General features: G+C 48.9%; 1 protein-coding gene across 1 annotated transcript in view; it reads left to right on the forward strand.

The window, feature by feature from the left end:
* ACADSB (acyl-CoA dehydrogenase short/branched chain) overlaps positions 1-14685 on the forward strand; it is a 299742-nt gene that overhangs the window by 177220 nt on the left and 107837 nt on the right. Inside the window, exon 7 of the mRNA XM_078643996.1 lies at positions 3507-3599. Coding sequence (XP_078500122.1) covers positions 3507-3599 — 93 coding nt within the window. The remainder of the gene's footprint in view (positions 1-3506; positions 3600-14685) is intronic.

A 14685-nucleotide genomic window follows, 5' to 3' on the forward strand; every position in this document is an offset into this window, starting at 1 on the left:
TCCCATTTTTCTGGCAAACCTACTATGCGGACGTTGTTGCGTCTCGCCCTCCCTTCTGCATCCTCTGCCCTGTCCTCCAGGAATTCCACTCTGTTGAGGAGGTCCTTAATATGTTTGTCCGATTGGGCGACTCGAGGGTCTATGTCCGTCACTGCGGTTTCCAGGGTTTTGGTGCGCTCGGCTAGTTTCTTATGGTCCTCTTTCAGGTGTGTGAGATCTATTGCGACTCCGTCTATTTTCGCCTCCAGGGATGTCCGGGTGGACTGGATGGAACTTTCCAGGCGCTCCATGGCCGCCAGTACCGAGTCCAGTCTAGCCGTCACCGGATCTGCGTCCGTTTGTTTCTGCGGCTTGTCCATTTTGCCCTTTTGGGACGTGCTCCCCGTTCCTGTGCGCTTCCCGGCACCTCCAGACATCCGGGTGGGGCGGTGGTCCGTGGTCTTGTGGCGTTTCCAGGGCAGGTGACTGTCACCTCTGAGCCTCCTGTGTGGCCGCGCCGTCCAAAGCGCCGCTTGCGTCGGTGGCAGCCGTTATCCCATTCAGGACTCTGGTAGTGGGCTATGTTGTACCCTTCCCGCTGTTGGTCGTGTTCTGAGCTCCTCGCTTACCCCCTGTTTCGTCGGGTGTCCAGTAGCGCCGTGTTTCCAAGAGCTCCGGAGTTATGGGCTGCGTGCGGCTGGCAGTGTCACTCCACGATGCCCTACTCTCCCAGCGGTCTCTATGGTTCTGTGTGCGCGGCTCTCCGTGGCTGCGGCGGGCGGCCTGAGCAGTCGGACTTAATCCGGGTTCCGTATTCCCTGGTGAGTCGGGTTTCCGGCTAAGCCGTGGACTCTAGGGTGCCGGGGTCCGTCAGTATCCAGCTGTGGGCATCGGTGGCGTGAGTATCAGGCAGTGTCTCCCCTTGGCGCTCCCCCCAACCGGCAATCACCTCAGGTCTGCGCACGTTGTCAGCAGCGGAACTGTTGGCTGGGCAGCAGCTCTCACCGGTGGCGCCCCTCTGCCACCCTGTGTCTCTGGATGTGGCCCACCGGGCGCCCTGGAGGTGTCTCTTGGCTGCCCGGTAGTTCGTGGCGCCGGGTGAGCCGGGCAGGTGTTGCGCCCTGTGCTCCTCGCTTCGCAGCACTTACCGCCCAGGGTCGCAGCAGGCGCCGTCGGGGGCCCGATCCCGGGTCCGCTTCCCTCAGTATTGCTCCGTCCCTCCGCTGCAGGTCGGGAGGGGGATGGGCACTTCCTCGTGTCTGTCTCGGCTTCAGAAGTCCAGCGGGCGGCCCCAGTCCCCTAGCACTGCGCCTCCTCACTTTTCTCGGGTCATGGCCAGCCGAGTCGTCTCTGCCCTTCGTGGTCCGCCTAGGGTCGATGCGCTGTGGTGTGACCCAGCGCCGTCGCCTCAGTCCGCTGCTCCCGGGCGTCCCTTCCGCGCGGCCCTCACTTCCGGTTTCGACACCGGGCTCGCCCGCCGGGTCTCGCCGGGCCCGTGTGCACTCCTCCGGCTATGGTGGCCGCGTTGGTGCCGGTGCGGTTCCGGGGCTCAATGGACCTTGAGCTTCGGTCCGATGCTTTGGCAGTGCCCTCTGGTCACTCGCTGCGAGTGTGGGCCGGCCAGGTGGTGTTTTGCACGGAGAAATGACCCCCTAGGTGCGGGCTCTCGCCGGAGCTCTGTTAGGGAGCAGCCAGTCTCGCTGCGCGCGTAGCCACGCCCCTCATTAAAATGAAGATCTTGCCTAGATTTCTATATCTTTTCCGGTCTATACCCTTAAGAGTGTGTAATACTTATTTTAGCAGACTGGAGGGTATCATCAGCAGCTTCATATGGGGGTATAAGAAAGCACGACGGGCGGTATCTCTGCTTAAACTCCCCTATGACCAAGGCGGACTTGGGTTACCACACTTTAAATTATATTATTGGGCTGCTTTCTTAACTCGCTTTCGCAGCCTACTTATCCCTGATAAACGTCTTTATTTTCATAAATTTATACTAGGGGGGGAGGCTATTATGTTCTTGTACAGACTCAATGACCCCAACTACTTTAAACGAGTACGGTTCAAGACAATTCGAGACACGGTAAATATCTGGCGATCTATCCTTAATAGGAATAATATCTCCCTATTTCATGCTAAAACACCAATCTGGCATAATCCAGGGTTACCAGGTGTTTTTCATGACTCAGCTAGTATTATGTTTTCGGATAATGGCATAAACAATTTGGGAGACCTATATGATCATACTGGATTTTCTACTTTTGAAAAGCTAAAGATGATGTATAACTTACCAGAAAGGGCTTGGTTTAAATACAATCAGATCAAGGATTACATTACCCGTAGAACAGGCCTTGATAGTATATCTGAATCCGAAATCTGGAGCTGTATGTATAGGGATTCCGACAAGGCACTGATCAGCTGTGGTTATAAGACTTTTTCTATCTTACACAAGGATATCATCAGTAAAGTGGCAGAAGAGTGGAGCACAAAGCTAGATGTGAATGTAACACCAGATATGATAACCTCCTCACTAAACAGCCTAAATAATGCAGTTCAATCATCAAGTCTGAAACTACAGCTGTTTAGAACTTTGTTTCAACTGTACTACTCTCCAGATAGGATTCTAAAATGGGCTTGTAATAATGAATCGAATAAATCGAATGATCGCACAAAATGCCCTAAATGCGCACTCAAAGGGGCAAACATTGTTCATATGTTTTTTTCATGCCCAGAGCTATCCATTTTCTGGAAGGATGTAGTTGGTGTTATCTCGGCCAAAATGGCTAGGCCAATTGTACTCACGCAACTGGATATTATGATTGGGGTGGTTGGGGTAAATAATAGACTTCGGGACTTGATGAATATACTTTTTACATGTGCCAGATTAACTATTGCCAGGGCTTGGATACAAAGCCATCCCCCCACGGTCATGGAATGGTGGCTTTTGGTTAAAGACATTTATAATATGGAAAACTCTTTGGCGATAACTAAGGGACAGAGGCAAAAACAAAAGGTACAAGAAATCTGGGGAGTAATTATGTCTTAATGACCAAACAGCAATATTGATTTTTAGTATTGTTTTCGATTGATGCCTCATCTTATATGACTTGTCTGATATTGTGTATATATGTATTTGATGTTACTCATGATGCTAATAAAAAAAAAAAAAATAAAAAAAAAAAAAAAAAAAAAAAAAAAAAAATCTTAGCACCCGACCCAGCTATCACCCCATCCCCCCCTAGCTAAGGCTGGAGTCCACCTACTGTGATCCTTCAAATCATCTCCACCTCTGGGAGGATCTGGCTGAGGGGCTCGCACAAGCGGAAGACAGTCTATACATCTCTATAAAGAGGCAGCGTGACGCGCGTGACTCATTAGCCTCAGGAAGGATATCACAGTGTAAATATTGAGGCTTCACAACAGTCTGAGATTTTATAATGAGATGCAGATGAGTGAACACAAATTGAGTGTGACTGCTCTCTGAAAAAGTTTCTGTTTACCCTCTAAATCCACCTTACCTCTTGCAGGTCCCAGAGAAGAACATCCTGGGGCAGCTGGGGCAGGGTTACAAATACGCCATCGGCATGCTCAATGAAGGCCGCATTGGAATCGCTGCTCAGGTGAGTGCTGGGTACAGAGATGTCTCCAGCTCTAGGTTTTGCAACTTTAATAAAGATTTTTTCTTCAAATGTCTGATGTGCAGGATTTATTTATCACAATAAATGCAAAAGTATATGTGGGCTGGGGCGGGATTACTTCCAAATTGTCACTACATATTATGTTGAGAATTATCTGGAGCAACAGATTGAGAGCTGGAATAGTAAAGGCAAGAAGCTGGTGTTATGTATTCATTTGTGAGCACTGGGGTGATGTGATGTCTTGTGTCGCTACCGTATTGTTAACATAATTAAAAAGAGTTGATTTAAAAGAAATGTAGGAAGAGCCTGATTCATAAAGGTAACAGACTTTTGAGTAAGTTGAACACTTTTCGATATTCATAAACTTCCCTTTCTTAGTAAGTTGCACATTTGTAGTTAGTCCAGCACTACACATGACGTACCACTGGTACGGTAAGCCCTCCCATAGAGCATAATGGAGGTAGGGACTTACTACAAAAGTGTAGGTTAATTCAAAAATGCAGTATGTGAATAGTGTTTTGTAGTAAGTTTAGAAGTACTACATAATGTACTGCAATACATGCGGAGACCTTTGCCCAAAAAGATTGACCCCTGATTAGGGAATACTTTTTCTTTCATTTATATGGGGGACCTGGGGTCACCATAAACGAATTGTGAGTGTCCTACGGGTGGGGGTAGCATTTACTTCATATTGTGCCTTTATGGTAGCATGGTCGGAAAGGCCCCTTGCTAAATGCTGAACCTCAATGGATTGGTGTGCAGTATCAGCCAGAGTTAATATGTTGTCAATACAAGAGTGGTTTTTATGAGCAGCCGTATGTGTACTGTCGTGACTGCGGGTGAGCGGTCTGCCATACATCCTCTAGGCCCAGCGCTGCTGCTAATTCAGCCAGTGTACTTTTTGATCGTGTAGTACCTCTCGGGGGTATCTATCAGCCTGGTCACAGAGCGTCATATTGAGTTCTCCACCCATCACTATTTCACCTTCCGGTAAGGCAAGAATCAGCCTACTCAGTTCCGGCAAAGCCATCTTATGTAAAGCAGAAGGTATATACACCAAGAGGACATTCATACTCCTACCCTCCCAGGTCCACCACAGCAAAACACCCATGGTTATCTGTGTGTGTCTGAGTCACACCAAGTAGGAGATCTTTCTTCATTAGTATCCCAACCCCTCTGGACCCAGTAGTAAATCCTGCATGGACTATACATTTGTATCCCCATCTGTCCAGTGTCTTACAGGTGTTCCCAAAAATGTGGGTTTCCTGCAGTAGAATTATGTCTGCAGCCTGTCGTTTGATATATTGGAGCACTACCCCCTCTTGATCCTATTCCCCTAGCCCATTGACATTCCAGCAGAGCAGGGTTAGTGTCGCATCAACTCTCCTGTCACTAGGGGCGTCGGTAGCTGCCATTATGGTAGTATGGGGAACCTCACCAGTCCCATTGCCTCCAAGGCACAGAGGGGTCGGAAATCTCCTGTGTTAATACACAGTAGATATTGGGTTTGTAGGCAGTGGCATGTGTACACCTGATAGAGCGGATGGGGCTCAGCTGGGATTATGTGCTGTGGTACAGTAATGATCATTGTGACACACTTAAACAACAATAAACTCCCCATAACTTTCCCAAACCACACCCCCCTCCTTGCCTCCCTGCAAGAGGGACTTCAAACTACCCGCCACCCCAATATTGCAGAGCGCCTGTCGTCCACCCATCCCAATTTTGGAGGAGATGTGGACCAACAAGCCTAGAACCCCCCCATTGACCTCAAATATATGTATTGCAAACAGTCTCTGATTATAGCATATTCAGTTCATATGCTCAGCCAATTCAGTCCCTGGGCATCGCCTCACAGACTCTTCATAAGCAAGCAGTTATGTAACTCCATGCGTGCTCGAATACAGGACAGTCAGGAGAGGGGCCTCAAGTGTCGTACGAATGACAGCCCTATTTCCACCTTACGACTTTAGTTTTGTCCCTGCCTTCACAACATCATGCAGGACCAGCCCGGCCAGTCTCGTTCTGCGTTTGTGGTATCACCCCCTTCGTGTTCCGACGTAGTCCCATTGTGATCCTTTCCCGCCCCTCTTCGACGTCTGTCTGAGTCATTCGGGCCTCAAACCTGTCGCCAGCGTCCAGCCACTCCCAAACCGCCTCCGGCTCTTTAAAGAACCATGCTTTACCCTCAGCTTCCACCCTAAATCTGGCGGGGGACAGCATCGCAATTGGCAGTGCTCTGTCCCTCAGGGCCTTCTTAACTCCAGGAAGCTTCTGCGCTGTCCTTGGACCTTTATTGTGAAGTCTGGGAAAAACATGATGGTGCTATTAGCAATTTTAAGCGGAGGAGCACTATGTGCAGTTTGCAGAATGACGTCTCTGTTGCGAAAGTTAAACACTAAAGCCAATACAGGCCTGGGGGGCTGTCCAGGCTTGGGTTTGCCTCCCGGTAGTCGATGTGCACGTTCAATCGAAAAATATTTGGAGAGAGTCTTGGGCTGCAGCCGTTGTGTGATTAATTCCTCTATAAATAAGTCCACTGCATGGCCCTCCACTTTCTCAGAGACTCCAATGATTCTCACGTTATTCCTCCTGGCCCTTCCTTCATAGTCATGGAGTTAGTGCGCAAGTGCCTGGCAGTATTTTGCAAGTTTGGACCTGTTTCTCTAAGCCTTTGGAGGTGGTAGCTAGGCCCCGAGTTACTACTTCCACTTCAGTCACACGATCATTCATTTTGTGAAAATCAGCCCGCATGCGGCCGACTTCAATGGAAACGGAATCAATGCGCGATTCTAATGAAGTGCGCACTGCTGTGACAGCAGTAAGAATGCCCTGTAGTGTATGGTCCATTTGCGCTGAAGGCGTGTCGCGGGTCCCAGGTGGTGTATTCACTTGCACATCGTGTCTCTCCTGGTTCTTGGGCCATGGTATCTTGTCCAGTTTGGGTTGGCGTGAGCCACGACTTCCCTTGTTGCCAGACATGGTGGATTTCCTTCGGATTTTGGGTAGTGATACGTGAGGGGAGCAGGTGTCTCAGGGCCTCACCACCGCCTGCCCGGTTTCGTTCACCCGTCGGCCTGTTGGCTTACCCCACTATGTTCACCACTCCCCCAACAATGGTAATAGTGTAGTCTTGCCTGGTGTTGCAGTCACCACATGCAATCCTTTATGCATGTGGGGGTGGGGGAATCTTGCTCAGCGAGGCTCCATCTAGTGGATAAAGTTGGCTGTAATGTGGAAATGTGCCTATTTAGGGGCACACGGTGCAGGGTTCACCCTTCTCTGTCCACGGGTCTATTCACTCACGAGTGAGACCATATCCATACAACACACTCAAGTGTTCCAGGAGGTAGTGGCTTGAATACACAGACCATGGTGCTTATATACAGAGTTTTCTGCACAGGTAAGCATGTAGTTAAAAATAGAAGGTACAAGCATACACAGAAATAGTTACAGCCAGACATGGGCAGATGAGTAATCACTTAGTCAGCAAAGTGGGAGGGTGAACAGAACTGCTTACAGCAGCCACAAATAGTTGACAGTTACTAACCAGGTGCATTTCAGCAGCAACAGGCCTTTTCTCAGCACATGCTTTGCTTTGGCTCAGTACAGGAGGAGTTAACTAAAGTTGATGGCTCAAGCAGAATAGAAGGGCAAGCAGCAGTGAAGACGGAAGAATTACATAGCTAACAAAATGGATGCTACAGACAAGATGGTTTCAGCTTATGCTAACAGAGATTATCTGCGATTTCTACAGTACGGGGCATCTCTACCAGCTTATGCAGCCTGTGTTCCAAGGTGTGTATTGTTCAACTGTGTGGTTATTGTGGGCCACCCCCGACTGTATGGTCCCGATGATATCATGCGTCACTTCAAGACCGGGGGGTCAGTGACAATGTCACTATTCACATCCTGATTGGCCTGCTTTAACTAGGGAGCCCCAGGGCATATTTCTAGTTGCGCACATGGTAATACGCTTATAGCTCCGGCTATGCAGTATCGATGCACTTTGCAGCTCGATTCAGCTGGGCCCACTCCAAGCTCTCTGACGACAAGGATTGCAACTCAGTTCTCCTGCGCACCCGCTGCGCCTCTCGTCGTGGAGCCAGGCAACACCACACGCACAAATGCCCCCACACCAGCTGCCTCTTACTGTCCTTCGTTATTCGCTCCACAGCAGCGAGCTCTCGCGATCTGCTTGACTATGTAGTCCCTCACTTCCAGGTTCTGGCCCGGGTGCCGCCTCTCAGTTTCGGTTGCTGCAGAGCGATTATGCGATACCGCGGCTGCACGTCTCCAGTCAGGACAAGAGTCGCAGCAGGTTACAGGCATCCGTTGGGTCTCTTTCAATTGCCGAACTGCAGCCGTCGACCTTCGCGCTTCCAATTATGGCAGAAACGTGTTTGTTTAGGGTGCATAAGTGTACGGGTATTAGGGGACTAAAGGGATCAGAGCCGGAGCTGCGTTAGAGTGCGGCCATCTTCTCCGGCGGTTGGCCACGCCCCCGCCCTTCCCTAGGTCCTTGTCTCTTCAGGTCTTGCTTTGCTGTCTCTAAACTGTTCAAATATCCTATGGCATTTTCAAAATAACATTGAGGGTCATTCTTTTTTTTTATATTTATTTTTATTATTAAGTTGCAAAGCAGGGAAAAAATACATACATTTAAGATCTGTTATTAGCCGCAAACACACCAAAAGCTGCAAAGTAACACCTCACAGTGACACTGTACAATGTTATTAAAACGAATACATCCACAACACCCCGTAGTTGTCCCTTCCTCATCAACACATTCCCACTATAGGGAGACATCTTCTGCTGCAATGTCCGGCGATTCACAGATATTGCCTCTAAACCTGTTCCAGCCCCCCCACAACCTTTCCCACTTCCGAGGACACCCAAGATGAACAAAGACCGCCCTCTCGGCCACCATTGCCTCATCCATGTCTTTACACCACTTTTGGAGTGTAGGCAGAGCTTCAGCCCCCCGTAACATAGCAATATTACGTTTCGCCAACACCATAACCAACATACCCAATCTTGTTGTTGATGATTTAAATCATTTGGCTCCCACACATTCCGTAGACAGTGTCGCGGCTCCGGTAGAACCGAAATTTCTATTGCTTGTGAGATTGTGCGCATTATTTTAATCCAGTATGCCGCAATGTATTTACAGTCCCAAATAGTGTGATAGAACGTGCCCTCCTCCCCGCATTTGCGTAAACAGTACTGTGGGGCCATCCTCATCACGAAAAGCGTTGATCTGATGTAATAAGCGCGATGGAGTACCTTGAGTTGGACCAACCGGAGCCTGGAGGGTATTGCCGTCTCACGGGGGGATGACAGGGCTTCTTGCCATTCAGATTCATCGAGGTCACCCACATCCCGAGACCATGTCTGTTTTAATTTGGACGTTGGGTCTGGCAAGTTGTTAATTAGTTTTCGGTACGTCAATGACGTCGCCCTGCTTGTCATGTGCTCTGTCAATAGTCTATCCTCCAGTGGAGTGGACTCCTGCAAGGAGGTACCTGGAGGTATGACCGCCCGGAGCGCATGCCTGATCTGCAAGTATCTAAAGTTTTCAGTCTGTGCCATACCATACTGTGTTCGCAGCTGTGTAAACTCGACCACCTCCCCCTTCCTCCAAAGATCACACACCACAGAAAGACCTATGTTATCCCAGTTTTGGAACCCTTTGCTTCTGCAGAGGCAGCCCAATCGTTGTGAGTCCCATAACGGTGTCATTTGCGTAATAGTTCCCGCACGCTTTAGGCGGGCCTGTGCCAAATACGTACTGTATGGTCCTTTGGGCCAAGCAAATCTGTGGGTGTGCGGCGACTGTATAGATTCCCCATCAGTTTCCTATCTTCTAAGTTTTGCCTGTCTGCCTGTCATGATATGCCGGCTCAGTCTGCGGGGTGTGCAACCAAAAATATATCAGTTTGAGATGTGCCGTCCAGTAATAAAGCTCCACATTCAGAAGCACTATCCCTCCGTCATACCAGCTGCGCATTAGTTTATCCTGGGCAATCCGTGCCGGTCTGCCTCCCCACAAAGACCGGAAACCTCCGCTGCTATGGCCCTGAAATAGCCTGGTGGAACCGGAAATGGTGTGTTTTCAAGTACATACAAAAATCGCGGGAGCGCCATCATTTTGTATAGTGCTGCCTTTCCTAACTTCGTGAGGGGGAGGCTTTGCCATACCCGTACATCACGCTTAAAACGGTCTAGTTGAGGCTTCAGATTTTTCGCATAGAAGTCGCCCGGATCAGGCGTAACGTAGATGCCCAAATATTTAAAGCCCAATTTATCCGATATCCAGACACTACCAAACTTCTCACAGACATTTAATAATTCGATGATTGATTTCCTAGTTCCTAGGTGAGGTAAGGTACAACAACACGTCGTCAGCGTATAGTGATATCCGATCTTCCCAGACATCAGTCCACCGGAGTCCTCGAATAGAGGGCTCCCACCTGATCCATGCCGCAAGTGGCTCTAAAATTAGCGCAAATAACAGAGGGGACAGTGGGCATCCCTGCCGCGTTCCCCGAGCAAGTGGGAAGTCCCTAGAGATGTGCCCATTTGCCGCCACATGTGCCAGTGGATTATTGTAGAGCAGCTGGATCCAGGCACAACATTTGGGGCCGAAGCCCAGGTGCTGCAGCACCGCAAACAGGTACGGCCATTCCACTGTATCGAACGCCATACTGGCGTCCAGGAAGAGAATGACTGCGGGCTCCTGTATGTAGGACCTCCGGGCCATCACTGCGTACAATAGTCGCAGATTAAGTGCCGTGCTATGCTGGGGCATAAACCCGGAATGGGATGAAAGGTATGGAGTCAGCCGCATTGCCAGTAACTTGGCCAGTATCTTCGGTTCCGAATTAATTAAAGATATGGGGCGGTAAGAACTACAGTCCGCTGGGGGTTTGCCCGGTTTGTGTGTTGCTATAATTGTGGCCAGCCGCTGATCGCGCAGCAACTCACCAGCCTGAAGACTGTCCCGGAACATGACCTCACCTCACCTGGACCTTGCTCAGGTTCTACGAGGCCCCGCACTCTCCGTCGGTACCTCAAGCTCTCATCTGACTTGTAGAACCTGAGCAAGGTCCAGGTGAGGTGAGGTCAATTCCCATGAAGGAAATCCTACTTCTTAATTGACATGGAGGGCTAATGTTTCCGGTTGCTACAGGTTGTATCGTATTCAACCATTTTTTCTTAACTATTCCACTTTGGTGTTGGTGGTGTTTCTTTTGTTTTGGAATCATTTCAAGTGCAACTACAGAAAGAACAGAGGCCCTGATGAAAGCCATGGGACAGAACGCCCGATAGGCAGAAACATGTTACTAGACAGATATTTGTTGATTGTCTTTCTTGCACTGTTCTAGGTTTTTAATTAGGAGGTGTTGTTCAGCCGCAGAATAAAATTTATATAAGGAGGACACATCATCATGTTTTAAATTCACTATATTGTTTTTGTTGCACTATAACTCACTTAACCATTAAGGATCAGCCATCACTGGACGGTTCATTTGCATTGGTGGACCAATTCCTAAACCAGCAACGAATGGTGTGGCTCTATAAATCCCAATGATCAGGGGACTAGCCTTACTCACACCTGGGTATGGCCAGATGATAGGACTGATCACCAAGTCAATTTGATGGTAACCCATTGCTAAACAGTTTGGATTTTGTACACCATTTTCTGAATGACCGATACAGTGTCTGGTTTCCTATAAACACAGTGTTCACCCGTATTTCAATAGGCTGTCTTTATGTGATTTAGACACTCCGAGATCTTGGTAATTCGGATTGACAGCTCAGCTACACAATTTAGCTGTTAGACCCCCTGTGGTCTTATAGAGGCCCTGGGACTCACGGACGCCTGGAGATACAAACACCCCAGTACCAGACAGTTCACTTTCCATTCCAGGGTACACAACTGTCTCACACGCATTGACTACTTCCTGGTCTCGGCGGGAGGTTTGGAGGGGATAACCGAAGTAGATATTCGCCCTAGGGGGATCTCCCCCTGTGTTCTTGTGTTTTATATGTAGAAGTAGCTGGGGATAATAACCAGGTATGGGTCTTTAAAACTTTATATCCCTCGGACCCTCTCTTATCGGTTTGTTTTTGATACCTCTATAAGACCAGGCAGACGGTGACTACGAGGTGGCATTGGTTTTGTGGGTGCCTATCTAACATACCATCTACTATATCATTGAAGTCGCCCCCTATCAACAGTGTCGCATCCGGCAATGCAAGCAAGAATGCAGTGAGGGCGGGGTGTGCCTGCGCATGTAGAGATGGTGGAATGTATACCGAAACCAAGTTAAACAGTTGTCCCTCCCATTGGCATGTAACCGCTGCGAAGCGACCCTGGTCGTCCACCCGCGTGTGCTGCACTATGAGCGGGAAGTTCTTTTTAATCAGCACCCCAACACCCCTAGACCCTGAGGTGAATTCGGCATGAGCCACCATTTTATACCCCCACCTATCCATGGTCGTACAAGCGGATCCCACTAGGTGCGTCTCCTGGAGGAGGGCTACTGCAGGTGTACATCGCTTTAAATATTGTAATACCAGGCTTCTCTTCACCTTGTCCCCCAGCCCTCTCACATTCCAAGTCAGAACGGTCAGTGGTGCCCCCGGGGTCAGGTGGGTCAGTTGCGGACTAGTGCCCTGCTGGGTTTGTGTATACATATGTGTCAAAGTCAAGCGGTAACTTAGTGAAGCAAATCCAGTCATACAACCTCTGTGCGTCGCAGCCATAGGCTTCAATATTCGTACCCTGAAGAACTGCCAACATGAAACAAAACGGAACTGTACCGAAACCCCGTTCCCCAAACCCCATAGCCCCCTCCCTGCCTCCCTGCCCGGCGGATCCAGACCTGCCCGCCACCCCAACAGAGCAGAGTGCTTAAAGTCCCAAACAGACCACATTACTCGTGGAGAAAGTGGGGGGAGGGGAGGGTGAGTCTTCAGCTACCAGTACATGGCCTCCCTATCTGATAGTCTCTGCTCTGTGCCGCTGCTAGTAGTGCAATAGTTTGCTACTGTGCGGGACACTCTCCCGAAATCAGCCTGTTTACCTCAAAGGTCTGGGCCCCAGACCTCAAGTACGTAGCGTTCCATTTCGTCGGTGCCCCTATGCAGAAGCGTAGACCAGGGTTACCAATACAGGGGCAGCGCCTCGAGTGCATGGCCGCCGACACTTTCTTCCCACTCTGTTCTCCGTAAGAGTCCAACAATTCGAGGTCCATGAAGTGTCATCATTTCGGGAATCCTCAGTTCTCATCAATGACCATTCTGCGTAGCAGCTTGGTTCCTGGACCCTCTGGACGGCCTCCACCCTTCCAGCCAGTCTCGCGCCTCTCCCGGTGTGTCGAAGAACCACGTTTTCCCTTCCGATTCAATTCGTAGCCTTGCTGGAAAAAGCCTAGAATATTTCACTTCTCTAGCACGCAGTTCTTTCTTAACTTCCAGAAAACTGTGCCTTTGTTGTTGAACTGCCGTTGTGTAATCAGGATAGAAAGCAATTTCAGCATTGTCGATCTTAAGCGGCGGGGCGACACGAGCTGCCTTCAAAATGGCGTAGCGATCTCTGAAGTTGAAAATGCGCGCCAGGATTGGCCGCGGTGGTGCTCCCGGCCATGGTTTACCACCGGGCACCCGATGGGCCCTCTCCACTGAAAAATAATTGGAAAGTCCCCACGGCTGCAGTTGGTTCTGAATGAGGTCCTCCACGAAAAGATCTAGTGCTCGTTCGCCTGTATTTTCTGGTACCCCAACCAGGCGTACATTATTGCGCCGGGTGCGCCCTTCCTGGTCATCAAGCTTGGCCTTCATCAACTTATTGTCCTCCTCCAGCTTCTTCATTTGTTGTTGCAGTGTCGCGGTGTCTGCGGATAGGCCCTCAGTCGATTTTTCAACCTCCACCAGGCGATCGCCCATTTTAGAAAAGTCTGCCAGCAGAAGCGAGATATCCGTGGAAATGGTGCCCATGGACGATTGCAGTGTTCGGACCGATGTACCTGGCTTTTCTCCTCTAGTTACAGGTCAGCTGGAGTGTCACTGGGGTGGATATAGATTTCTGTCCTTAGTCCCCTCTGGTTCGTACGGTTCCTGGGACCACTTCTCTCCACACCCAAAACGCCTGAGCTCAAAACTGCCTCTGCCGGAAATGATGATCAATCATCATTACGCTAAGGACAGAAATCTATATCCACCCCAGTGACACTCCAGCTGATCTGTAACTAGAGGAGAAAAGCCAGGTACATCGGTCGTGAGTTTTTACGATATCGGAGGGGCCGGGGAAGTGTACCGCCTTCGTGAGATTAATAACAGACCCAACGGGAGAGTGGTTTTTAATGTAAGAGGACAATATTATATGAGATCACACATGCAGAAGTGATTGGCACACGTAAGCAGGAGCAGAACTTAAGCTTTAACGTACATTAGGATGCCATCACATACAAAATACACAGAATCCAGAGAAATGCAGAAAAGCAATGTGAAATAAGTATTTTACTAAAGTGGTAACCAATCAGTGCCCCTTACTAAGAGAGACCCATCATAAAGTCTTGAAAAAGATGGTACATTACTGTTAAAAGCCATCGAAACGCGTCGACGCCCACACCTGCACAATCACGTGACCAAGCTTATCCTGCAGACAAGATTAATTGAGCGGGTCCAGGATATAGTTTTAACATTGGTTTGATTAGATGTGCAACCTTTATGACAAATAGTACTGTCTGTGTTTGTCTCTCCCCTTTTCTCTTTATTCAGTTGATGCGCATGATAACCAGTTTGTGTCTGTAACATTGTGTGCTAGTAGTAAATTTATGAACTTCGGTTGAATATGGTTGTGATAACATTGTATATGTTTTTAATGAAATTATAATTAGTTGTTTTTTAAAAAATTGTATTGCTTATGATATTTTTTTAACAATAAAAAGTGAAAACCCTTTTTTTAAACAAATTTTCTGTTTGTGCACTATATGTGTTAGAGACCTGTGCTAATATATGGGCTAACATTCTAGTTTTGCCCACCAAGGGATCCCCCTGT

The sequence above is a fragment of the Lissotriton helveticus genome, chromosome 5_1, assembly GCF_964261635.1.
Source record: "Lissotriton helveticus chromosome 5_1, aLisHel1.1, whole genome shotgun sequence".
Taxonomy (NCBI): domain Eukaryota; kingdom Metazoa; phylum Chordata; class Amphibia; order Caudata; family Salamandridae; genus Lissotriton; species Lissotriton helveticus.